Below are 25,411 nucleotides of genomic sequence, written 5' to 3'. Positions count from 1 at the left end.
TCAACCCAGAGCGGGACGGGGAGAGGTCACCAACCCCTGTGGCGCTGCCCGAAGCAGACACCGGCACCGTGGCAGCGTCAGCTCAGCGTTGGACGAGGCCTTCGCCTGCCCAGAGGACCGAGCGGGCCTCGGGGATGCGACCCGAGACCCGGCGACCTCCTGCGACACCACAGGGACTCCCGCGGGAGTTTGCAGCGAGCCCTGAAGGAGGTACCCTAGAGGGGACGCACCACACAAGCACCACATCCTCCAAGCCTGGATCCAAACCAGTCGGCGCTGGAGCGGGCAGCGGCACTGCGGAGGACTCCTCGCAAGACAAGGGATTCGTCAGCGAGGCCTGCAAAGCCACCGCGTATGTCTCCATCTGGACTCTCGACACCCCAGCACTGGGAAACAGTGGATAGGAGGACGACGCGCGGGGTCACATCACCCGCGGAGAGTTCACGCCCCCGGAAGGCCGAACACCAGCCCCCGGGGACAAACTGCAACACTTACCCACCGGGGAGCGACGCTCTCGCGACATCGGAGAACGAGGATGACGACCACGGCCGTTTCTGAAGCCGTCTGCTGAAGCTGATCGAGGGGAGGAAGTCGACCTGGAGAGACGCAGCGATAGAAGTTTCATTCGGCGTGCTTGCCGCAACTTCGGCTTCAACTGTTGGCACGCCTCTCAATCTGTGGTGCCGTGATACTCCCCCAAACACCACATACAAATGAGATGAGGGTCCGTCGCCGACATAAGACGCCCACACGATGTGCAAGTTTTGAAGCCCGAAGGCATTCGCACACTGTTCCACCAAGACAGAAGACAATTGGTGAAGAAAAAAGGGCCCCAAACAGGCCCGCAGCAAGACAGGATCCGTGTTGCACGCGGAAAAGGAAAAAACTGACATAGGCGCGCCGGGGTGGGGCTTATGTGACCTCGCTGACATCACGTACGCGGGCAACGCCTGGGCGGAGTCGCGTGATGTCGCACCGCCGCCGGCGCGCAGGGATGCTGTGGCAAAAAAGTTTCTGGATCAAGTCTCACGCCTGGGGATAATTCTACGTGAAGGAATCTGCGGCTAGTAGTCCCTATCAGATTAGGGCTACATTCTTCCATAGGAGAAACACGAGAGCTGCCATTTTGTGAAGATAATATACATTTTTATATAAAGAAGCAGAATATATATACTACTTGATATAAAATACGATGACCAAATACAAAATATAAAGATTTGGAAAGATTTTCAAAAGGAATAACCAACCAAAACCTAAGCTTAGACCTCCATGATGTTCTTGTCAGGCGCCAGAAAAAAGAGAACTGGAAGTATCTGCCACTGACATAATGCTGGTGTGTGCTTGCTTAAAGAAGAAGAGATTTTTTCCAGCCTCTGTGGACTGCTGACCATTTAGCTATGTATTCTTATTTTCTCTTTTCCTTTAAAAAAGGTTTGTGAAAGATTATTAGGTCATATTATTGAATTAAAATTGGCTCTTTTTAAAAGAAAATTATCATAAAATTGGACAATGTGTGTTGCTATAGGCAGTCAAGATGGTTTTATGTTTTTAAAAATGAGCTTGTGTAACGAAAATGCTATTATAATAATATTTTGTGGTGTTCCTGGTCCCAGAGATAGGTGGAACAATAAAGTGCTCATGAAGGTAAGTATTTTGGTCTCTGTTTGGCCATTGCCACTATGATAGAGTTTGGCCTAGTTTTATCAGTCAAGGGTCATCATTCCCAGTGTTATAAGCACTGACATTTTTGTAAAGGATTTTTTTTCTGTTTCCTCCATGTTGTAAAGCAAACATGCCTTTTTTCCATTCCATTTTCTAAGGAATATTGATGTTTTCGCTACCCTTTTCTTGAGTTTCTGTGCTTTCAAAAATCTGTCGTAGTAGAAGAGGTTAGAGACTCTGACGCTTTGCTTAAGGAACGATACATCCAATTGTTGTGATCAATGTCATCGTACTCATCAGATTCAGGACTTTGTTGCTGAAAGGGAATCCAGTCCCTGACACCACAAGAACTGCTTCTGAGGCCAGAAAAGAGGAGGCAAATGCAGCTGGTTCCAGAACACAGCCGTCTGGGGTAGCTCCATAGCAAGTCACATGGGGTTTACTGGAGTAAACTAACAACAGCAAAAGCATGATCAAAGTAGATAAGTTCACTCTGTTTACCCCCTGGAAGGCAAATCCTTTTTGAGGAGTATTTTCCTTCTTATGCCATCAAATATTTCAGGAGGACAAAGGGTAGTCTATAGGGTGTGGCTGTACGTTGAGAAGATTGCATGCTTTGATCTAACCAGTATTTGATTTTCAGGTTTGTTAGCTAAGATCTTTGATTTTACTAAAACTATAAGTATAATATACTTAACAACAACATCGAGAGGCAACAAAACAAAGTACACATGTAAAATGAGTACATAGAACTTCAAAAAGGAATTAATCAAAAACATATTTGGTTGATTTTGTGACTCTCTAATTAATTTCTTCTTCACTAGATAAAGATGAGTGCAGCCAATGCGTTTCGCCTGGTTACAGGCTTCTTCAGGGCAAAACCATGAGTCTAGCCAGACACAGTGATTAAAGCAGACACGTCGCAACAAATGACACACCAGTATTTCACGAAGACTCTTATTGCTGCAGTAAGCTCAAAAATGCTTTGAGCTGCCGGTAGGCAAACAAACAAGACTATATGCAATTGGTGTAAGAAAATTACTTGCATCCATATGGTGCTGTGTTCGGCAACAAGTAATACAACCACCAGCATCCGCACACTGTGATAATATACTTACTTAGAAAGACTTTCAGACAGATATCTTCGTCCACTTGTCTGTTCTTGAGTCTCTCACATTTTACTTCTAGAAAAGGGACTATAAAATGAAGTTACGAAGCAGATCCACACGTTTTTTGGTGTCAGCCGAGATTTCACTGAGCATGAACCTTTTCCAATGAGTAGGCCCAGAAGCTTGGAATAGCTTAAAAATTAAATAAATCCCCATTTTTCCAATGCTTTAAATAAAAAAAAAATACAGAGTTCTACCAATGTCTTCCACACTTGAAGGGTAATGAAAGAATCTGCAATGCTCCTCTTTGCGGACTATGCACTCATGGGATAAAAATTTGCAGCCCAATCTACAATGTGAATGGTTGCTAACGTTTATGCTTATAAATCATTATTGTATTACGGGAGCTAGGTTTCCCAGCCTAAGGAACCTGTTTAATTTAAAAGCATGTAAATCTATAAAAGGTCAAATGCTGGAAAAACAAGTGAGATCGGATCCTATTGAGAAGGAATACATTATGTTGGTTACTTTAATTAAGACCTTTTGAAAGGTGGTGGACTAGTGATATGAAGTTACAAAGGGAAAAACAAACACTAGCAAAAACAGTTCACAATATACTTTAGAAATTCAATTAAAAAACCTAACACACGTTTAGTGATTATTTTTGTAGCAACAGTACTTTCAATGTTAAAATACAATATAAATGCTTTCAATCCAATATTATTGCACCTCAAATATTTGTAGCAGCTATTGTTACACTGAATGCCAGTGATCCCAAACAGTCTTATGCAGACCGCAACACCCAGAGTTTTGAAAGATAGTCCTGTACTTCCAAAATCAGTTTTTCAAAATTCAGTTGACGCACCCTGCAAAAGTAGCTGTTTTTTTAATAAGTAGGTTCAGTTCCCTGGAAAACTAGAAAAAAAAGCCATCCCCTCTTTAGATACCAAGAAAATGACAGGAGCGGATGAAGAGAGGAATTTATCCATCACAGGATCACACAAGATTTTCTGTGGTGGAGTGCTTTACAACTCCAAATCTTTAATATTTACGGTGCCCAACACCTTGCAACGATGTCCTTGAACACAGAAATCAGATATCCTTTACAATGGTATGGTGTTTGAAAAACAAAGACCATTGTTTTGTAAAACAACGTTAAAATGAATGATTCATTTTTAGTTCAATGATTCTCCACAGCCCATCACATACCAGTGCTTTGTCAGGGTGTAAAATGCGCAACAACAATAAAGAACGGTTTGAAGTGATGAATATTTGTAAACAATAATACAATAGTTAAAGGAGGAGGAGAGTACTTGAGATGTTTTTTCTGATATTGGAGGGGCTGCATAGCATACCCAAAACTAAGCCCTGGACGGAGGGAAACTGAAATCACATTTAGAAGTGAGAACTCAGAATGCCAGCACCACAATCTCATTTATGATCGTGAATACTTGTAATTAATTATGTCTGGATATTTATCCAAAGACCCATCGTCAGTACTGAAAGTAGGCAACTCTAGCTGTTTAACCTCATATTAATTAATATTCGGGTAGTGATTTTAAATTGAATGCATTTAATTAAATTGAATTCTTCACAGACGGAGAATTAAAAAAACAAAAACAAATTAGAAAGATTTCAGACAAGAACAACGAAAGAGATAAACCTTCATACACAATATCAAAATGATGGGCAATTCTTTAACAAAGAACTAAATGGTTTCATATAGTTCTAGTATACCAGCAAACATAAGTTCACAAAACGATGGCCTGTCACAAAATAACAGCTTATTTAGAAATGACATACAAACGAATTTCACTGAAATACAGTGCACTAGGGAACAACAAGAACAGGCACATCACTGAACTATCTGTAAATAACTGTGAATTGCAGAAAGCACACATAGAATGTATTGATGAACAGCAGCATACTGCAAAATGACAACATAACACAAGATTAGAACATCACAAACAGTGGCAAACCGAAAAAAAGCTGAATGACTTACAGCAGCAATAGAGGGCTTCTTCCCGTCACCTGCAGGTGGATGAGTGACATCTGCTCCCAAGAATATCACTGGTTGTTGGAACACAGATGGTCTTATGAAAAATGATACAAAATGCATTAGCTGCACTCATTTTCAGTTCAACTGATCATGAATACCAAATCAGCTAAAATGCCAGTCTTGACTCAATCTTTATTTTTTATCTGAATAATTTCAAAAGTGTGGACGACATAGAATAAATATGTTTGTATGTGCAACCTTTCCTTAATCTGTAGCTTCTGTCAGAATTTACAAAAATGTAAATTGTATTAGCAACTGAAATACTAAAAATACGTCATGTTATCCTGGCTGCCTAATAAATACTGAATCTTGTAATGTCCTAGATTTCTCTGGATTCACATCACACAGGTTAAGATTTATCAGACTGAAGTCACAAATGCTTTTCCAACCACACTTTTCGAAAGTAAAATTCGAATCTTAAACCAAGGATCTATGACTTAGAATTACATATTTGCAAGGGCATTTACAACTGTGTAAATAGAACCAGTATGATGTCATTTCCACATTCGTAAATGCAGAAAAATGGGGGCAACTTTGCAGTTTTCTAGAGTGGCAATCTGTTACATATATATAAACACTTCGAAACTGACAAGTCTGAAAGGTATTTTTGCAAGCTTTCCTAGCTAGAAATGCATGCAGATATGCGACAGTTAAACCCAAGAGTAAATGCATTTTGAGATTTGAAAAACGGCAGGAACACTTCCAGATTCTACGAGACTGCAGGTGAAATGCTATCTCCCTAGGAAAATATTTATAAATAAAAAGAAATTCAATTCGCCTTAAAAGTATGCATGCTCAATGTTACACATGTTTAATTTCTGCATCAGTTCATTTTCCACACCTTGAGTACTCCTGGAACTTTATACCCGATATAGTTTTCCAGCCGTACTGCTTATTAGTGCATCACATACACATAAAAACAATTGTGATTCAAATGTAGGAGCACACCTACAGGTAGAAATTTCGGAATATGTCCATGGTCCTTTGTCTGTATGGCCCACTGGATTTTGCTGTGTAGTTGAGTTCTTCAGATATTCACTGGCATAGTTTCTAGTAAGTCAACCGTTCTATTTAACTTCTATCTCGGCAATCCTACTGAAAATTGCAAATAGGTTTAAATACTAATATGTAGATTGTGCAACATGATGTATTTGAGATGACTACGTATGACTTTCCCATTGATTATCACTGCCCTTCCATTTGATTTTCATCAAACAAATCTGACAGTTTTTGGTACAACAACAAGCTGCTTAGTTTCGCTCGGCTGTTTTTAAATGGTTTTAAGATTTGCAATCGTAAAAGGCGTTACTGAAGACAGGCTTATGTTAACCGTAGACATATAGTTCTATTATGCTATGACCAGTAGTTTCAACAATTTACATTGTCCATTTGCTTTACTAGATGATATAATCCCAATAGTAATGTATACAAAAATGTAGCTGATGAATAACTTAACACTGCTTAGTGTTCTGGCATTAAAATGTCGGCCATAAAGGCAGGAGTAAGTAACTACCTACACAGTGCAGAACATTTTTCATTACGTCCGATTTACCCAGCATCGGGTCTTCTTCAAATTCAGTGTCTCTAAGCAGCTATACTGAAATCTAATTTTTATTTATTTCATTTTAATGAAACATAAAGACTTAATAATCGTTTAAAGTAGCAACACCATCAAACATGTTCTAAAAATATTTTTGGATAAAGTTTGCTGAGGCTAACAACAGAAAACAGACCTGCGAAGGAAAGATACTTTCTACAGCAAAACAGTTAAGTTATTGTAGAATGCTTGTTACGGCTTGTTTAATATGATGATGACTTTTTTTGTTGAGCACCATGCCTCCTTGTGCTCCATGGACCTGCTGAAATAATAGCGATTCTTTAAATTCTTGTTAGAGTTCATCTTTTGCTCTTGCTTTTTTTTATACAATTTCTGAACAGCTAACATGCACCTTGTATAAAGTGCAGCACACTTCTATTGAGGGTGGGAACAGGCACTGATTTACCTTCGTTGTCTAGCCTCCTTAAACGTCACTTTTCCAGTCAGAACACTTAGCTATGGGTAAGGAAAAATTTCATGTCAAAAGAATATAACTCATCTTAAAACGCCATATTTCCATGCATATTAGATTATATAAAGTAAAAACCAAAGCTATTACATAATTTTAATATTAAAGGAATTTTTGTCTGCGTTAGTTTCTGTGGCCTTTATTAAATTTGTTTAATGAGGCTGTAATTTTGAACATTTCTGTGACAATGTACTTTATTGTTAAACTTGTGTTTTCCTCACAAACATCTATGGAGATGGTTCTATCTTCTTGGGGAGAAAGGAGGAAAAAGGGTGGAAGTCAGATTCCTTCAATGACACCAAAGTACATTCAAAGAAGAGGTATTCTGTGACATCAAACAAACAAAATGACATCACTCCCAAAATCCTCTGCATTTAAGTTAATAAGGAAAAGAAAGTATTCAAAACAAAAGGAAATGTTACTGGATTTTAATCCCAGCTCCACGCTACAATTGTCCTTTATCCTTATTCCAAACCTTTTAAAAAACATGCACTTATTAGTCGAGATATTCTTGCATTGATCATTACAAATTGATTCAAGCATGAAGTCTCCAGTTAAGGTAGGCAATTTTAGACAACAAGAACCAGTTTAGCGTGACTCGCATCCTTTGGAAACGAGGGCAGTCTATACAATTTTACATAGTCTCCCTCTTATGGAACTAACCAGGAAATTATAGGCAGATAAGGGGTAACACAATAATCTTGAGATGGCTATCCCAGTGCAAAAAGTCTTTAAAATAGCTGACATGGTCTGGAAATCTTTGGATGGATAAGGAGGATGAGACACATTAAGTGAAACTGGGAGCCACTCATGAGTTGAGCACAATATTTTATGATATATCATGAATAATCAGATGATTGGAATCACTATAGCCCAGACCAGTGTGATTTTTTAAATCAATGATTACATGTTTTCCTAGTATCTTTAAGCACGTTCTCAGAGCACCTTTGTGAAACTGTAAATAAATATTTCTATAATTGAAATTATAATGCACATTTTGTCCTGAGGAAGGCCTTTAAAAATCATGTGGTGGTCTGAAACAATGCTAATGCACAGCAGATCTGAAATTTGATGGCTGCGAATATATTGATAAAATGCTGGTTTAGACAATACAGTCCACTGTTGCAATACGTTTGTTACAGACTGAATACTGGTGTACATTAGTAAACAAGCATCAATGTACAGAATAATTGACTGAAGGACTGTTCTGTAGTTAGGAGAGTTTGAACTGCCAACTTAAAAAAATTATTTTGCAATAGATTATTGCATTTTTATGTATGCAATTTGAATTTGAAGTGCAGCTTAGATAAAAATTAATTCCTTTGGTAAAGAACTGATGATGACAAAAAGAATATTGTAAAATAAAAAAAAGTTTTAAGAGTGGCAAAATGAATTTGTAGGGTCCACAACAGTGTACTTCTCCTGACTAATACTTGTTTTGAAAAAGTTTGGAATGGAATAAGGTGCAGTTGTAGAGTGAAATATATGGTGGGGAGATTCAGTGGCCTTGTGTTTTTATCTTCCTTTTGTAAGATTACATATTGTAGTCTTAGTTCTCTAAAATAGGAATCTTCAATGAAATTAAATACTGAATCATCCTATCCACATATAGATCTAGGGTCAAGCATTTGGTTGGGTCTTTCAGGGTTTAATATGATTGGGGACAATACCATGCTGGGATGCATTAAGCTACACAGAAATATCCTGTCTGAGCTACCAATGGTTAGCTTAATAATGTAAGGAATGGCTACAATTAGAAAACGTGTGCCTTTGCATATCGCAGCGTATTTGGAGTGCAATGCTCGAAAGTGGCAGCCAACTTTTTTCTTAGCACCTAGAACCTCAAATATATAGACAAACACTACATATGAGAATATTACACACTGCAAAGCTATCCCAAGAAGAAATGTTGTCCTACCTTTGCTGAGGTACGAGAATGTTGTTGATGCCTCCCAGTTTCACATTAATTTTTAGGCACAGGTTTGAAAGGGTTTGAGGAGATGTTTTAATTACATTCTTCACTTGAACACACTGCGTAGCCATTCCCAGCAGCGTATCTCCAACGCGTTTCACCTCAGCTGAGAAAGAACAATATGGCCTAGATTTCATAAGGGTTTTTGCAAAAGTTCAATGCAGAAAAAGCTTCTGGGGGGGAGGACAGAACAACTGCTTCCCTTCGACAGAAGACAATCAGTTTGTCATCATTCCAAGTCTTCATGACGTCCAGAATATGGGACTCCTAAAGACTAAAAAATGAGGAGAATCAATGTCTGACCACCTTCTCAGGGAAGCTTTTGCTCAGATACTTCTTTTGGGGAGCAATACAGCATATTGATAAAGAAAGAAATATAAAATTTGTTTTTCAAAAATCAAACTTCATGATGATGTGTTTTCATGGTATCTTTTTGTCACATAAGAAATAATTAATCACATGAGCACGGAATAAGTGCGTCAAATGTAGGACTACCATCACAGTTTGCAGATAAAAACATGATTTTTCTCTAGTCATAAAAGTAATTGCTGCTTACTTATAATCCTAATTCTCACTTGTTGGTATCTTCATGAAGTTGAACACACGTGGGTGTGTGTGTAAATGATAGAATCAAAAATTATGGTTAAGCTCATGACATGACTCAAAATGTCATTCTACTTTCTATGAAATAAAACAAATGAATGAAAGGACGTTAATAGACAAGACCCTTACTAAATTATAATTTAACATTGCTCCTTGAAGGAAGCAGGCTGTTCTAGAAAACAGCGTCAGTTGGCCTCAGTTCACTTTGTGAGATAGGTAGGGAGATATAGCTCAATTAGTATTTCCTAATCCTCAGTGACTCTACTCCTACTTTAGTTGCATCATCCTTACTCATATGTGGCTCCACAGTACACTAACATAGATGCATTAAGTTCCATGCAAGTAAACGTTTCTCTCCCATTTTTACAACTGCTCTGATGATTGCATTTTTAAGAACTTTGAAGTGGCTCCTCATACTCACCATAGCACCCAAAACAAAATCACAGCTCTAGTAACTATTTGAAAAAGTGACAAAGAAAAACCGGTTATGACAAACAATCTAGCCACAACAAATAAATCCTTCCGCCAGGACAAGCAAAGCTATAGACTAACAATATTGAGTGTACCCAAAAAATATTCACCTACTACATGTTCGTGAACCTATGGACTGGACTACAGGTTAGAAGTCCAGTGTTATGGGATTTTCTTAATACAGAACAGAAAAATAAACTTGGGCCAGTGGACTAACCATGCATTCAGGGACTCTGGAGAAACAATCTACCTTAACACAATTCTTGCTGGACTATGTTTCAATTGTCTATCTAAAGTGCCAGGTGACCACATGAGCCCTATAAAATGAAGGGATATACAGGGTTAGGACAGGAGTTTCTTTATGCTGTTCTTATTGAGCATGTTCATTGTCAGAATACTGATAACAAAATATTGTCTGACATAAATATTGTGGCTCAATTATCATTTACAAAATCATTGTTTCATTAGGTCTAACTTTTCTGTTATTAATTCCAATGAGCCACTATCTTTGTAAATTATATTTAGAACAGGATATTTTTGACAGATGATAGTTAGGCTACGATATTCTGGTACAATTCAGCATATAACCAACAGCAGCTTCTGTCACAGTTATTCATTTATAAATGAGTCTGCACAGTTTCAAGAAATTATTAATATTCCAGAACTTTAGCACAAATTGAACCAATAAGGCCTTTCTACTTTTCATATTTGATATAGCACATCCAAATATCAAATATGTAACAAGGTGCTGTACAAAACACACCTTAAAACATTTTTATATAAAGAAATAGCAACATAAAACAGTTGGGTGCAAAACCATTCAGGAAGCACTAATAGAAATACAATAAAATAACAAAACAATTTAAATGAAGAGAGTTCAGAGACTAAACAATGAGAGATTAATAAATGTATACAATAGTTTAAATTAGGAGGGAAAGGACTGCCAATGGAGAAGTATTTTGAGTGTTGCGAAAAGCAAGACGATTGGGAAGCAGTTGGATGATGTCTTCTGGGAATTGCATACTTTTGATATAAAAGCATAACAGCAATAAGCCAATATTTTTGTAAATGATATTTAGGACAGGGATTTTCCTTCAGATGATATTTAGGCCACAAACAATTCAGCACAATATTAGCAGCAGCTTCTGCCACCGTAATTCATAAATATTTCAGAACTTTAACACAAATTGAGCCATTAAGGCCCTTCTGCTTTCATCTGTTATAGCACATCCAAAGATCAAGGATGTAACAAGGTGCCTATAAAACATACAATATAAATATATTTCGATTAAAAAATAGCAATATAAAACAGACGCACGCAAACCCTTCAGACAGAATACATAGAAAAGCCATAAAATAACATTAAAATTAAGAGACTTAAGAGACCAAACGGTGAGAGACGAATACATGTGTTCACTTGTTTAAGCTAGAAGGGAGAGGCCTGCCTAAAGATAAATATTTTGAGTATTGTGAAAAGCAAGCAAGTTGGGAAGCAGCTGGCTGGTGTATACAAGGAAATTACATACCTTGGATGTTAAAGTATGAAAAACTGAATTGGAACTCTGATGCTTCAGACATTCCAGTACTGAGTTACCCTGGAAGCATGGAGTATGAAGCTTTTCAAGCAGCTAAGTACACAATTTCAGCATAAAGGTGATACATACAGCATATCTTAAAGTGTGCCCCATACTGAGTGATTTACAATGTATGTTAAACAAAGTATGTATGATGGGATCACATTTCTGTGCGTCGGTTATAAACCAGCTAGCAGATTGCAGGAGGAGTTTTGTAAGTGACAGAAAATAGAGAAAACGGATTTACTAACAGCCAGTCTGGAAGCCATTAGAACAAAAATACTTATATTCTGCCTTCTCCTCCAATATGCCCAAATATCAGATTAGATCTGGTAAACCTCAAAAGCAACAATGGGCTGTGGGCAGCACCCGAACACTCCCAGTTGCAGAATCGGGGAACATGATGCAATGGCTGCCTAAAGGCCTTTATGCACAACAACATGGACTCCCATGAGAGGAATTTATATTCCTACTCTGTCTAATTACTAAAAATATTATTAAAAATAAGAAGGTACCTCTCACTCTCACTTGGTGACATGCTTTATTATAAGGGCATCATTCATCACCACTATCATGGTGCAAAGTCGCTCACCAAGAGCTGTTTTAAGGAGATTTGGTTTATGTTTTGTTGTGTATGAGAGGTAAAGACCCAGCCAGGGTGAGACCGGTCAATAGCAAGGACAGCATCTTGCACGCACCCGTAAAGTACAGCACAGGGTGGGTCCTCCAGTTTTCAGAAGCCAACTACTTTAAGTACAAGTTTGGAAAACATGTGATGGGCGACTAATTGCTTTTTAGCTTCCTATACACTTATTATTAGGCAAAGGAAGTTAATAAGGATTAGGCAAGTGGGTGCACAAGAAAGCGTACAGATAAGTAAAGTACTAGGGTTAAGTCGAAACATGATGACCAAAATAATTGATGGCGAGGGAGAAACCCACATATTAGTCAATACCCCACTATCTACATCTGTTTTTAATCTAATATAGGTCAGGATTAGAACACATAGAATTCAGTAATAGTCCTGTCCTTTTAATAAGTACTTTATCATACACAAAAAATAAAAGGATCTCATTAAAAGAGTGTATGGTGAGAAACCCTTGCACCGTGATGGTGCTGGTGAAGGAGGGCCCTACGCTGAAGCATGTCATCAAGTGTGAGCGAGGGGTAAGTTTTTATTTTTAATAATATATTTAGGGAAGATCATTAGACGGAGTAGGAATTTCTTTCACAGAGTCTGCAAGTCCATGCCCTTGTGTACATACATGCAGTAGGGAAATAGTACTAGGATGACTCCTTAAAATATTCCTTCCTCTCACGCCCCCATTACTTTAAAAAATTGCAGAAAGGCCTAGCAAAGGACATCAGTTTTCCCAATTTCTGATCAAGTAGAAAATCACCAAAACAAGCTCAATAGTATTGACTTTCGTGCTAAAGGTATTCAAGTGCCAACCTTCCCTATCGTAATGGACTGTGTGTTTCGAGCAATGCTGCTCAGTGGCAGCGAACACTAAGTTTCGTTTGCTTATCTGACACAATGGGAAGCTGTGTCTTGGTTTTTATATTTGTTTTTCGTTGTGTTGACAAGCCTACATGTGTTCAAGTACTGAAATTGTTTTAAGTATTTTCTGAAATGTTCTATAAAGTAACAGAAGATGCATAAGTGTTCAGTGGAGCAACGCCAGGCCTCTAGTTCCGCACCTCACGCTAGTTCCAATAAATGATTTTGTTGCGCAGCCAACCCCTACGCCAGCCGTTGCGTGACGTTACTGTGCTTCCAGATCAGAGAGTTAATTCTTATGAAATGGGGGTGTGCAGATCAAGGAGTCCAATAGCCATGTAGTAATGTATAAAATCAATTTCTTTATTCCAAATTCTTTAAAAGCTCTGCAAACTGAGAGAATCAGCCAACACGTTTCATTCCCATACTGGGAACGTCAATGAGATGATGACTGGAATGTGCTCTCTCAAGATTGCCAATGTCAGGCGTTCCGTGGTGTCAAGATGTGTAGGTACTCCCAAAGTCATCGAGCGTCCATGAGTCTGAATCAACAGATGGTTTCCTTGAATAAATGTACTTGTCGTGGTTCCGTGTTTTGCACTGGAACCCAATGGAGAAGTGACAGCTATAATCAATCCTGCCCAATGAAATCTAGACGCCATACGAGTTGTGTACTTTCTCTGTGTGTTTTAAAGAATCTGGGATAAAGAAATTGATTTTATACATTACTACGTGGCTATTGGACTCTTTGATCTGCGCACCCCCATTTCACGTTAGAAGAAGAATACCTTTTGGTTGTCATGGGTAAATCAAATTTCGGCCAAGCTCACTAGGGAATGAAACTTGAAATTTTCACTTGGGTAAATGTAAAAATGACAGATCTGGTGCACTCACTTCAAGGAAGACATAGTATTCCCTCTTATTATGTGAGTATCACTTAAGGTAATGTGTTTGAGCCCCTCACTGGCTCCATATTCATCATCTTCCTACTCTCACTCTTCCTCCTCTTGCTTGGCCTGACAAAGGCAAATTTATTCAGCATTCCCTTTTAGCTCAGGCATATTTCATTTTAAAGGTGAATGCTTGAACTGCTCTCAAGGCGCAGGCCACTTCTACAATGCTATTTAATGGGAAACAACTGATGGCTCCTGTTGGTGAATGTTCAAATATGACAATGGAAGAGGGGATATATAGTGCTCAAATTGACATTCTGTCCAAATCCTAAGAGAACAATGTACTCAGTGAGAGAGACATCATCAACTAGACATGCCTTACGAGCATGTACTGGTTTCTTTGTCACAAACAATAAGATCATTGACAAGATCCTTTGAGAGCAAGGTAAAAAACGTGTTAACGAGACCATCACTGATGGCAGTTTTGGTTATCACAAAAGTCACTTTAGGAAAGTCATTAGCAGAGACATGGTCAACAAGGTGGCTGTTATCGGCTGAAGAAGTACTAGCAACAAGGTCACATATTGGCTGTAAAGGTGGCCTTGGCACCTTTTCTAATGCAGGTGAAGGCACATGTTCTACAGAGGAATTCAAGCATTTTAATTTATTATAGATTCAAAGCTGCAGAAATGGGTCATATATGTAGCTTGGGGCCAGATGTACGAAGCTATTTAGAAATTCCTAACGTGCTGAATCGCTATTTCATATTAAATAGACTTTTGGCATGTACACAGGTCCTTTGGGAATCACAAAATGTTATTTCGACCCAGTAGAAATCGCATTTTGCAACACCCAAATTGGAAATCGCAGATAAGGATTTCCTATTTGCGATTTCATATGCACATGTATAAAGCATTTCCCAAATGCAAAAGGCTATTACCATTGACTCCAAGTCGATGGTAACCATGTACAATTTAAAAATAAGCACTGCAAAATGCTTTTTTTAAAGTGCACTAAGGCGCACACATGCCCCTAGGGCATTTGTGCGCTTTACATTTGCACCACTTTTTTCAGGGTACAGCAAGGAGGCACTGACGCTGAACGTGATGCACAAGTTACTTACCTTCATTAACGATATATCTGTAAGAAACAGTAGTTAGTGTTAGATTCCTTACCTTAGAATATCCCCAGGCGTCAGACTGGATCCAGAAAGTTTTGCGTAGCAGTACCCCTGTGCGTCGGTAGGCGTCGTCTGCGGCTCCCCATCTGTCATCTGCGTCGTTGGCACCGGGATGACGTTGTCGGAGACCTTAGACGCCCTCCATCGCGCGCTGACGTCGGTCCTTATACACAGCTTTTCCGCACCAGAAACGCAGAGCCATGATAAAAACCGACACTGGTGTCATGAAACTAGGGCCCTCAAAGGGAAGAGCCTTAACCCTAGATATCGGTTCGCAGAACGGGGAGGATGGGTGGGGCGGTAAGGAATCTAACACTAACTACTGTTTCTTACAGATATATCGTTACCGTAGGTAAGTAACTTGTGCATCTGAAAGAGACAGATTAGTGTTAGATTCCTTACCTTAGAATAGATACCCCAGCAATACCCACCAGTGGTGGGTCTGCGAACCAATGATCATACCAGAAAGTCCTGGAGAACAGAACGGCTGAAAAAGCCATCTCTCTGGACTAGGCTGTCCAGGCAGTAGTGTCTAGTGAACGTGTGCAGCGAGGCCCACGTAGCTGCCTGACAGATGTCCTGCAAGGGGACTCCCCGACCCAGGGCAGTAGTAGCCGCCGTGGCCCGAGTGGAATGGGCACGCAGCCCCACAGGCGGCTCCTTTTTAGCCAGTAAATAACAAGCTTTGATGCACAAAACCAACCATCGAGAAATGGTTAGTTTGTGCACTGCCGTCCCTTTTTAGCGCCCACGTAACCAACAAATAGCTGGTCGTCCACCCGGAACTGGCGTGTGCGGTCCAGATAGAATGAGAGCGCACGTTTTGGGTCCAGACGGTGGAGCCTCTCTTCCTCTTTCGAGGGATGCGGAGACGGAAAGAAGGTGGGCAAGGTGATGGACTGCCCGATGTGGAAGACTGTGACTACTTTGGGCAGGAAAAAGGGACGCGTTCTCAAAACAACTTTGTCCGGATGGACAGAGAGGAAAGGAGGTTGAGAAGACAGAGCCTGGAGTTCACTCACTCTCCTGGCAGAGTTGATGGCAACCAGGAATGCAGCCTTAAGAGTTAGAAGACGAAGAGGGCAATTGTGAAGTGGCTCGAAAGGAGCGCACATCAAATAATTAAGAACAAGGATCAAGTCCCACTGAGGCATCACGAAAGGAACAGGGGGAAACATGTGAGTGATGCCCTTCAAGAATCTATTAACAACAGCGGACTTGAAAAGAGAAGGCTGATCAGGAAGCCTCAAGAAGGCTGAAATGGCAGAGAGGTAGCCTTTGATAATACCCAGAGCTGAGCCCTGCTGGGCAAGAGAAAGAAGGAAGAGGAGAAGCTCTGCAAGGGGGGCAGAAAGTGGATCCACAGCCTTTGCTGTGCACCACGCCAGAAATGTATTCCACCTGCAGGCATATACCGATTTTGTGGAGGGACGCCTGGCTGCCAGAATCACATCACAGACTTCAGGAGGCAAGTCAAATGGCCTCAACTGTCGCCGCTCAATCTCCACACATGGAGGTGGAGACTGGAAAGGTTCAGGTGGTGGACCGTCCCCTGCTGCTGCGACAGAAGGTCCTCCTGAAGACGCAGACGAATCGGGAGATCGACTGACATGTTAAGTAGCTCGGGATACCAGTATCTTTGTGCCCAGTCCGGAGCCACAAGGATGACTTGGGCCCGGTCGCGCCCAATCTTCTTCATCACTCTGGGCAGAAGTGGTATAGGCGGAAAGGCGTACAATAGACCACAGCTCCACTCGCAACGAAAAGCGTCTCCGAGCGAGTGCCGCCTTGGAAATTCCAATGCGCAGAACTGATGACATTGCGCGTTCTCTTCGGTGGCGAATAGATCTAACCAAGGCTCTCCCCACTGCTGACAGAGACCTTGCGCCACGTCCGAGTTCAGACGCAATTCGTGATCCATCATGCACCTGCGGCTGAGTTCGTCTGCCCTGGCGTTCAGGGAACCTGCCAGGTGTTGAACCACCAGAGTGACGCCCTGGTGTTCCAGCCACTGCCAGAGTTGTAGAGCCTCCTGGCAAAGGGTCCACGACCCCACCGTGCCCTGTTTGTTGCAGTACCACATGGCGGTGGTTTTGTCCGTGAACACCTGCACTACACTTCCCCGGACAGAGGGAAGGAATGCCTTCAGTCCAAGTCGGATCCCCCGCAGCTCCAGAAAGTTGATATGGAGCCGGGACTCCGCCGGAGACCAGAGGCCTCTGATCTCCGCCTCTCCCATGTGGCCCCCCCAGCCCAGGAGGGACGCATCCTTCACTACTATGTGCTCTGGTTGGGGTAGGGAGAGGGATCTGCCGCTGACCCAATAGCGGTCCGTGAGCCACCACTGCAACTGTCTCGCAGTGCCCTCCAAGATCAGGACGTGGTCGGACAGGTCGCCCTGATGCTGGGCCCACTGAAACTTCAGGTCCCACTGCAGAGCCCGCAACGCCATCTGGCGTGATGCACCAGAAGGATGCAGGAGGCCATCAGCCCTAGAAGCCGCAGCGCCAACCTGACCGAGACTCGGGATAAAGGCTGAAAGATCGGAATCAGAGCCTGAATATCCCGAACCCGCTGTTCGGGAGGATAAACCCGAAACCACGCCAAATCCAGAACCGCTCCGATGAAGAAGAGCTTCTGAGAGGGACACAGGTGTGACTTCGGCACATTGATGGAGAACCCCAGCAGGTGCAGGAGGTCGCCCATAGTCTGGAGGTGGCTGACGACTGTCTGCGGCGCGCCTGTCTTCAACAACCAGTCGTCGAGATAGGGGAAGACTGACACCCCTAATCTGCGCAGATGAGCTGCGACCACCGCCATCACTTTTGTGAATACCTAAGGGGCGCTGGTAAGGCCGAAGGGGAGCACGGTAAACTGAAAGTGCTCGCGGCCTACCGTGAACCGCAGGTAACGCCGGTGGGCCAGCAGGGTGGGGATGTGAAAATATGCGTCCTGCAAGTCCAATGCTACCATCCAGTCTTCTGGGTCTAGGGCAGCTAAGACCTGAGCCAAAGTCAGCATCTTGAACTTCTCCTTCCGGAGGAAGCCGTTGACGTTCCGCAGGTCCAAGATAGGGCGTAGTCCCCCTTTGCCCTTCTTGGGAACCAGAAAGTAGTGGGAGTAACAACCACGCCCTACTTCTGGCCCAGGAACGCGCTCGATGGCCAAAAGGGCCGTAACTTCCTCTTGCAGAAGTTGCAAGTGATCCCCTGACACGCGGTGGTACTGCAGTGGCATGGCTGGAGGGGTCACCTTGAAGGGGAGGGAGTAGCCCCTTCGGACGATTTGCAGCACCCACCTGTCCGATGTGATGGTGAGCCAGTGAAGGAGGTGATGGCGAACCCTGCCCCCCACTGGCGTCAAATGGGCCTGAAAGCTCAGACTAGGAAGGCTTTGAGGCGAATGCTGCGGGGGTGGATGTGGACTGGCCTCGCCGCTGTCACCCGGCACCTCCACGGCGGTTACCACATCCGCCGCGCTGGTTGTTAGTCTGCGGCCCGTGGCTGGCAGGACGTGAAGGGGAGCCCCTTCCTTGGCCACGAAAGAAGCAAAAGGCAGAAGTTTGCTGGCGCTGGCCCGACAGGCCCAAGGACTTGGCAATAGCCCTGGAGTCCTTGAAACGCTCAAGCGCACTGTCTGGCTTGTTGCCAAAGAGGCGACGGCCATTAAACGGCATGTCCGTGAGTGAATTCTGGACATCAGCCGAAAAGTTGGCGGACCTCAGCCAGGCGTGGCGGCGAACCGACACCGTTGTGGAAATCGCCCTGCCCAGCGAGTCCGTGGTATCCAGCCCACATCGGATAGAGTACCGTGCTGCAGCTCGCCCTTCCGCAAGGGCTTTACTGAGTTTGACCTGGGCCTCCTACGGGCAATCTGGCATCACGTCCGCGACCGTGCCCCACAGAGAGTGGGTATGACGGCCCAAAAGGCAAGCGGTGTTGACCGACCGCAACCCCAAAGTAAGTGAGGAGAACAGCTTCTTACCGAACTGCTCATACCTTTTAGATTACCGATCAGGTGGAGCAGTTGGGAATGCGGTCTGGATAACCAGGCTCTCGAAGGTGCGTGGACAGGAAGCTAGGGTCGCCCGGGGCCGGGCGGTGGCGTCTGGCCACGTTCCGATCTACGGGGGCATCTGTAGCGGGTCTGGACCAGGTGCCCAACAGACCTTCAGTAAGGGCCTCATTAAACGGCAGTAGAGGCTTGCCTGTGGTTTAAGGACCTCAGTGAGGAGGTTAGTCCTCACGGCCGCGATGGGGAGCTCAAGAGCCAAGGCCTTGGCCGCCCTCGTCAACACCACGCTGTAAGCAGCCCCTCCTCCGTAGCCACGGGGGAGACAAAGCCAGTGTCGGGCGAAGTGTCCAAACCACTGGCCTCCCCTAGATCCACTGCCCAGTCCTGATACGACTGGCACTCCCATGCCAGAGGGTCCTCAGACCCCTCCCAATCTTCCTCGCCTCCCATCTTCTGATAGTCAGGTGCAAAGGATGTGGCCGGATCATAGAAGAATTGCTCTTCTCTCGGCGTCGAATGCGGCGTCGAGAGAAGAGCAATTCTTCTCTGTACAGTCCGGTCCGACGCCGGATCCGGACCGAGGGAGGGACCGGGGACGGCGTCGGTGGCGACACCCTGGGGGTCGGCGCCAGCGGAGGGGTCGTATGGTCGACCAGCGGCGACCCGGATCCGGTGGGGCCCTGCAGCGTCGGGCCCGAAGTCGTCGACGGCGCCGGGCCGAAGCACCTGGCCCGCTTGGGCTCCCAGTTGGGGGCCACGGGGCCCAAAGGCGCCACAGCGGGCCCCGACAGAGGAGAGAGCGACCTCATGGCCATGAGGAAGGCATCGATCTCCTCCGGCGTCGCATTCAGCCCGGGGACCGGTGGGTATGGAGCTGGCAGCGGCGCCTGCGGCTCTGGCGGAGCCGCGTGGGTGGTGTCGCCCGAACTCACAGCCGCATCGTGCGAGCGCCGGGGGGAGTCGGAAGAGCGATGTTGTCTCTTCGACTTCTTGTGCCTCTTACCTGAGGACTTGGAGCCCGACGAATGGTGTCGACTTGCCGAGCTGCGATGACTGTAGCCCCGCGACCGGTCCTTCGACCTCCTCCTCGATCTGGACAGTGAACGGCGCGGGGCCGACTGCCGGAGCTCAAGGCGCTTACGGGACCGCTCCTGCCTAGACTTCGACGTCAAGGCCCTGCAGTCGGGGCACAACTTGTCGTCGTGGTCGGCCCCAAGGCAATGCAGGTACCGACGGTGGGGGTCGGAAACCGACATCAGGTGGTTACAGTCAGCACAGGGCTTGAACCCGGGCATCCCTACCGGCACCGAGAGTCTACCGACTCGAAAAAGGACCCAAAAAGGATCGAAAAAGTTAGTCAAAAAGTGACTAGGAAGTACTGCTTTTTCTGGATCTGTGCTTGCTGGCGTGGAAAAAAGAAGAACTGACGTCAGCGCGCGAGGGCGGCGTCTAAGTACTCCGACGACGTCATCCCGGTGCCAATGACGGATGGGGAGCCGAAGACGCCTACTGACGCGCAGGGGTACTGCTACGCAAAACTCTCTGGATCCAGTCTGATGCCTGGGGATAGTCTAAGGTAAGGAATCTAACACTAACCTGTTTCTTTCAGATCCTTGCTTTAGCATTTCCAAATTTGTGATTTCCATGGACCTTCAGGCCCATAGGAACAAGTGGTTTGGTATTACCTAAACAGCGATTTCCTAATAGCGATTCCTACTCTGTAGGTTTCGCTATTAGGGAAGGATAAGTTACTTGCCTGTAATCCTAGTTCTCTTCCAAGGGTATACTCATCAAAGTCATGAGCACTCAATTGTCTCCCGCCCATGTGCAGGGACCCCGGAGCATATCCAAAAATATATGCATATAAATATATATATTAATGCACGGTTAACCAAATCTAAGGGCTAGACCTGTGGAAACATACATAAATATGTATATTATGCATATACACACACACATATATGCAACATAAACCCCTAATTAGGCTGTAAAATGCCAATATTGCATTGTATTTTTTCATTTAAAATAAAACATATATATGCAACATTTCCATGACATAGAGAATTGTACTCTGAAATTGTCTGAACATAGCCTTTATTTTCAAGGAAAAAGGCAAGGTAATAGCAGGCAGATTAGCCCAGAAGGGCGCATATATGTGAAAAAAAGAGACCTGAGTAGGTGACTTTTTATGAGCTGTAATTGCTCCCAAGTATACTTTAATAGAAGTAAACTGTATACCTCATTTAGTCAAGCACAAAAGGTATGGGAGAGTAACCTGTTCCTGACCAAGAATGGGATTATGCCCACTGGCTTTACACTAGATAGAAACGCTTCCATTTGAAAGCGTATGATTTCCTTGAAGATGGCCTCCTCGCTTCCGTCAGAATATGCATAGTTTGGCGAGAGGCCTAGATGTCCATATTAGAGGAACTCAGGAGCCATGCCGTCAATTCCAGTGACGGAAGGTTGGGATCCATGCCGTCAATTCCAGTGACGGAAGGTTGGGATGGAACACCTTCCCTCCGAACTTGGTTAACAGATCCGGATGGCATGGCAACCTCCTGTGTGGTGTCTTGGAAAGAGGAAGCAGGTCCAGATACCACCACTGGTAAGGCCACTCTGGCACGATCAGGATCATCTCAGTCCTGGATCTGTAGAGTTTGTTGATCACCAGTGGTATGAGGATTGGTGGAAAGGCGTAGAGTAATGTCTCTGACCAGACGATCAAAAGGGCATTCCCTTTGGAGCCTGGTTGAGGGTACCTGGATGCAAAGGCGTGGCATTTTGCAATTGTTACATTTGCAAACAGATCGATGACTGAATAACCCCATCTTTGAAAGATGTTGTGTGCTACCTCGCGTTTTAGCACCCAGTCATGCGCTTCGACGAAGTTGCAACCTAGCGCATCCATGTGCACGTTGACAGTACCTCAGAGGTGAATTGCCGATATGGTCAGCTTCCACGCCAGTAGCCACTTCCAAATCATTTGAGCCTCCTGTGATAGAGGCCTGGATCTGGTCCCTCCCTGTTTGTTCAGGTATTACATAGTTGTGGTAATGTCTGTCTGAACCAACAGGGACTGTGTCTTTATGGTGGGAAAGAACGCTTTGAGCGCCAGATGTACAGCTCTTAGTACTAACATATTGATGTGGTAGTTTTTTTCCTTTTTTGACCACATCCCCTGAATCTGAAGAGGGCCCATGTGAGCTCACCATCCTTGGAGGAACGCAGCTTTGACGAGTGTTTATTTGGGGAGTTCCTGGTGGAACGAGACTCCTTTCAAAAAATGAGAACTCTGCATCCACCATCTCAGGGAATCTTTGACTGTGTGAGGAAGAGTTATGGTTTTCTCCCAGCGGTTGGAGACTTGAGACCAATGATCCTCTAATGCCTGCTGCAATGGTCTCATCTGCAGTTTGACATTGGGAACGATGAGTATGCAGGATGCCATCGAGCCCAGCAAAGAGGATACCTGTCTGGCCGTGGGATGAGGTGTGCGGAGGAGAGTGCGAGATTTGTGGATGATTGACGATAGCCTCTCCTCCGAAGGACACATGCTTACGTTTGTGGAGTCTAGAGTCACCCCTAAGAAGTAGATTCTCTGAGTTAGATTGAGAATAGACTTCATGTAGTTGACGCACAGACCCAACTGATTTAGAACCTGAATATAGGATTGTAGGTGTTCTTGCAGAAGACTGGGAGAGCACTCTTGAGCAGCCAGTCGTCTAGATATGGATAGACAAAATTGTTTTTCTTTCGCAGGAAAGCCGCTACCACGCCATGCATTTTGAAAATGTGCGGGGTTGATTTGAGTCCGAAAGGGAGGACTTTGTACTGGAAGTGCTCTGATGCTATCTTAAACCGCAGAAATTTCCGATGCTATCAGGAAATTGGGATATGAAAGTAAGTGTCCTGAAGGTCTATAGAGCACATCCAGTCTCCTTGATGGATTTGAGGAACAATTTGGTGTAGTCCCAACATCCTGAAGCTTTCTTTGAACACTAACTTGTTTAAAAGTCTGAGATCGAGTATAGGCCTGTACTTCTTGGATGGGCCTTTCTTTGGAACCAAGCAGTAACAGGAATAAATCCCCTGCCGATGCTGGAGTCAGGGAACTTTTTCGATGGACTGCTTTTGTAACAGGATGGATATCTCTGCCCGAAGTAGCTTTTGCTGATGTACTGATGATCTCCCAGGCAGTATTGCCGGTGGAGGGGACTTGAATCTGAGTACTCATTCTGTACAATATCGAGCATCCAATTGTCCTTTTTGATTTTGTGCCACTCGTCCAAATGAAACATGATACAGTTTTGGCTGCAGTTTAGCAGAGTGGGTGGTTTGCCTGGAAGCCCCTTGTCCTCGTCCAGGTCGGAGCTGATGAAAGTGGGATCTGGGACCAGTGAGGGATTTAAACGCTCTGTTGATATTGGCGGCGGTCATAAGGACGGTATCGGCATCTTAAATCCTTACGTTTTTCCAGACCTACTGTCTTCAGGGTGTCAAGCTCAGACTTCATTCAGAACATCTCATCGGCTGCGTGAGTGCCAAAAAGTGAAGTTCAGAATCCTATGTTGGGCCTCAGGTTTTAGGCCAGTGAGTCTAAGCCAGGAGGAGCGCCTAGCACAGATGTCATGCGAATAACCATGAGCCGCCAGATCTGATGCATCGGCTGCTGCACTTATGAACTGGTTCACTACGAGTCCTCCTTCCTGTCGGATCTCCTAGATATCTGCTGGTCTTCTTTTGGCAGTTTGTCAATAAACCTTGAGAGGGAGTCCGACAGTGATCTGTCATATCTTTTCAGGAGTGCAGAGGCGATAGCAACCTTCTTATAAGAGGCTGAGGTGCAACACATTCTCTTCCCAATAGAGTCCATTGACTTGCTGTCTTTTGCAGGAGAGACTGTAGAGGAGGACACCCCTGAGTGTGCTTTCCTTGCTGCTGACACTATGACAGAGTCCGGTGGAGGGTCGGACCTCAAGAGCAGTGGATCCTGGTCTGGGGCTCTGTACTTTTTAATTATGCTCGGTGGCGCTGCTCCTATTGACGCTGGAGGGAGAAAGGTATGAAGAGCCAGTTCCAGTAGACCAGGTACCAAAGGAAGCAGAGGTCTAGTGGACGACCTGTGATGGAGGGTTTCAAAGATGACTGAAGCCGAAGGGGTAATAGACGGCATCTCAATATTTATTTTTGCAGCCCCACCAAATAGGACCGCGTTGAAATTAATGATGTCGTTCACTGGTGACTCTCTGGCAGGAGCAGTGAGAGACAAAGTAGGGGACTAGTGCTCCACTGAGGATATGGAGGTGTTTGTAGGCCACGATGGAGACCTGGGTCTAGGCTCCCGAGGCCTTGAGGAATGGGAGTGTTCGGATCCCGTCGGGGAGCGCCTGAGAGGTGTCTGCGGTCGAGGGAAGGCATGGCTTGGCAGTTCGGGCTGGACTGTTCCCATGAGGCACAGGGTCAGACTGATTTGCATATGGCCATGTCTGAACTGGGGCGGCAGAGTGGGCTAAAGAACGGTGATGAATTAAACGCAGATCTGTTGACTGGGTGTGAGTGTTTGATTGGTTCAGATGCTCCGTCCGTCACCACCCCCTTTTGTACCGTCTATACCCACTGGCATTTGTAAATCCACGCTCTTTATTAGTAAAGTGAACAGTTAGTAAGCCTTCATCCTCTTACTCCTCATCATCATCAATGTCCTCGGAGACCCTATGTATCTCTTGTATACGGTCAGAGTCAGAGCCAAAAAGGGAATGGATCCTCTGCTGAAAGCTGCATCGAGGCAGAGGCACAGGATTAAAGTCAAGCTCCATAATAACAAGATGCACTTTTGTGATTTCCTATCGCCACATCAGCTTCACTCATGCTGATGTTGGGGTCTGACATAAGGGTCAGCACCAGATCATCGATCTGCGTCAGTAGAGTTGGTGCTACAGGAACTGATGTCGATCTTGGGGCTGCAAAGGAAGTCTGTACTTTCCAAGTCCTGGTAACAGGTCCAAAGGGAACAGTCAACATCTGGGGATGGCTTGCTGGCGATCACCAGACTTGGGACCTGTGTCTCTTTAGATCCCGAAGGCACGACACAGAGTACCAGAATCACACCAAAAATATGCATCACTGTCTCCTTGAAGGCCACTATCTGCTGTGGGTCGACGATGGCCTGGGGAGCAAGCGAAGCATTGGGACCTCCTGAAGAATCTGTTCCAAAACTAGGGACTTCAAGGGAGTAAGATGCTTTTTTTAAAACCCTTTTGCCTTCCCTTTCAAATAAGACTGTTCGGATAGGGTTGAGTCCTGC

The 25,411-nt window shown here is 44.3% G+C and overlaps 1 protein-coding gene across 1 annotated transcript in view; it reads right to left on the bottom strand.

Annotated features, from left to right (window-relative positions):
- The window catches only part of LOC144823032 (protein argonaute-3), a 1,185,091-nt gene that overhangs the window by 268,743 nt on the left and 890,937 nt on the right, over positions 1 to 25,411 (bottom strand). The window contains exons 13-14 of the mRNA XM_078681169.1: positions 8,815 to 8,974; positions 4,774 to 4,864 (exon numbers count right to left, since the gene is read on the bottom strand). Coding sequence (XP_078537295.1) covers positions 4,774 to 4,864; positions 8,815 to 8,974 — 251 coding nt within the window. The remainder of the gene's footprint in view (positions 1 to 4,773; positions 4,865 to 8,814; positions 8,975 to 25,411) is intronic.

The sequence above is a fragment of the Lissotriton helveticus genome, chromosome 3_1 (genome assembly GCF_964261635.1).
Source record: "Lissotriton helveticus chromosome 3_1, aLisHel1.1, whole genome shotgun sequence".
NCBI classification, from domain to species: Eukaryota; Metazoa; Chordata; class Amphibia; order Caudata; family Salamandridae; genus Lissotriton; species Lissotriton helveticus.
The sequence above is the reverse complement of the archived record's forward strand: the minus strand, read 5'-3'. Positions and strand labels throughout refer to the sequence as shown.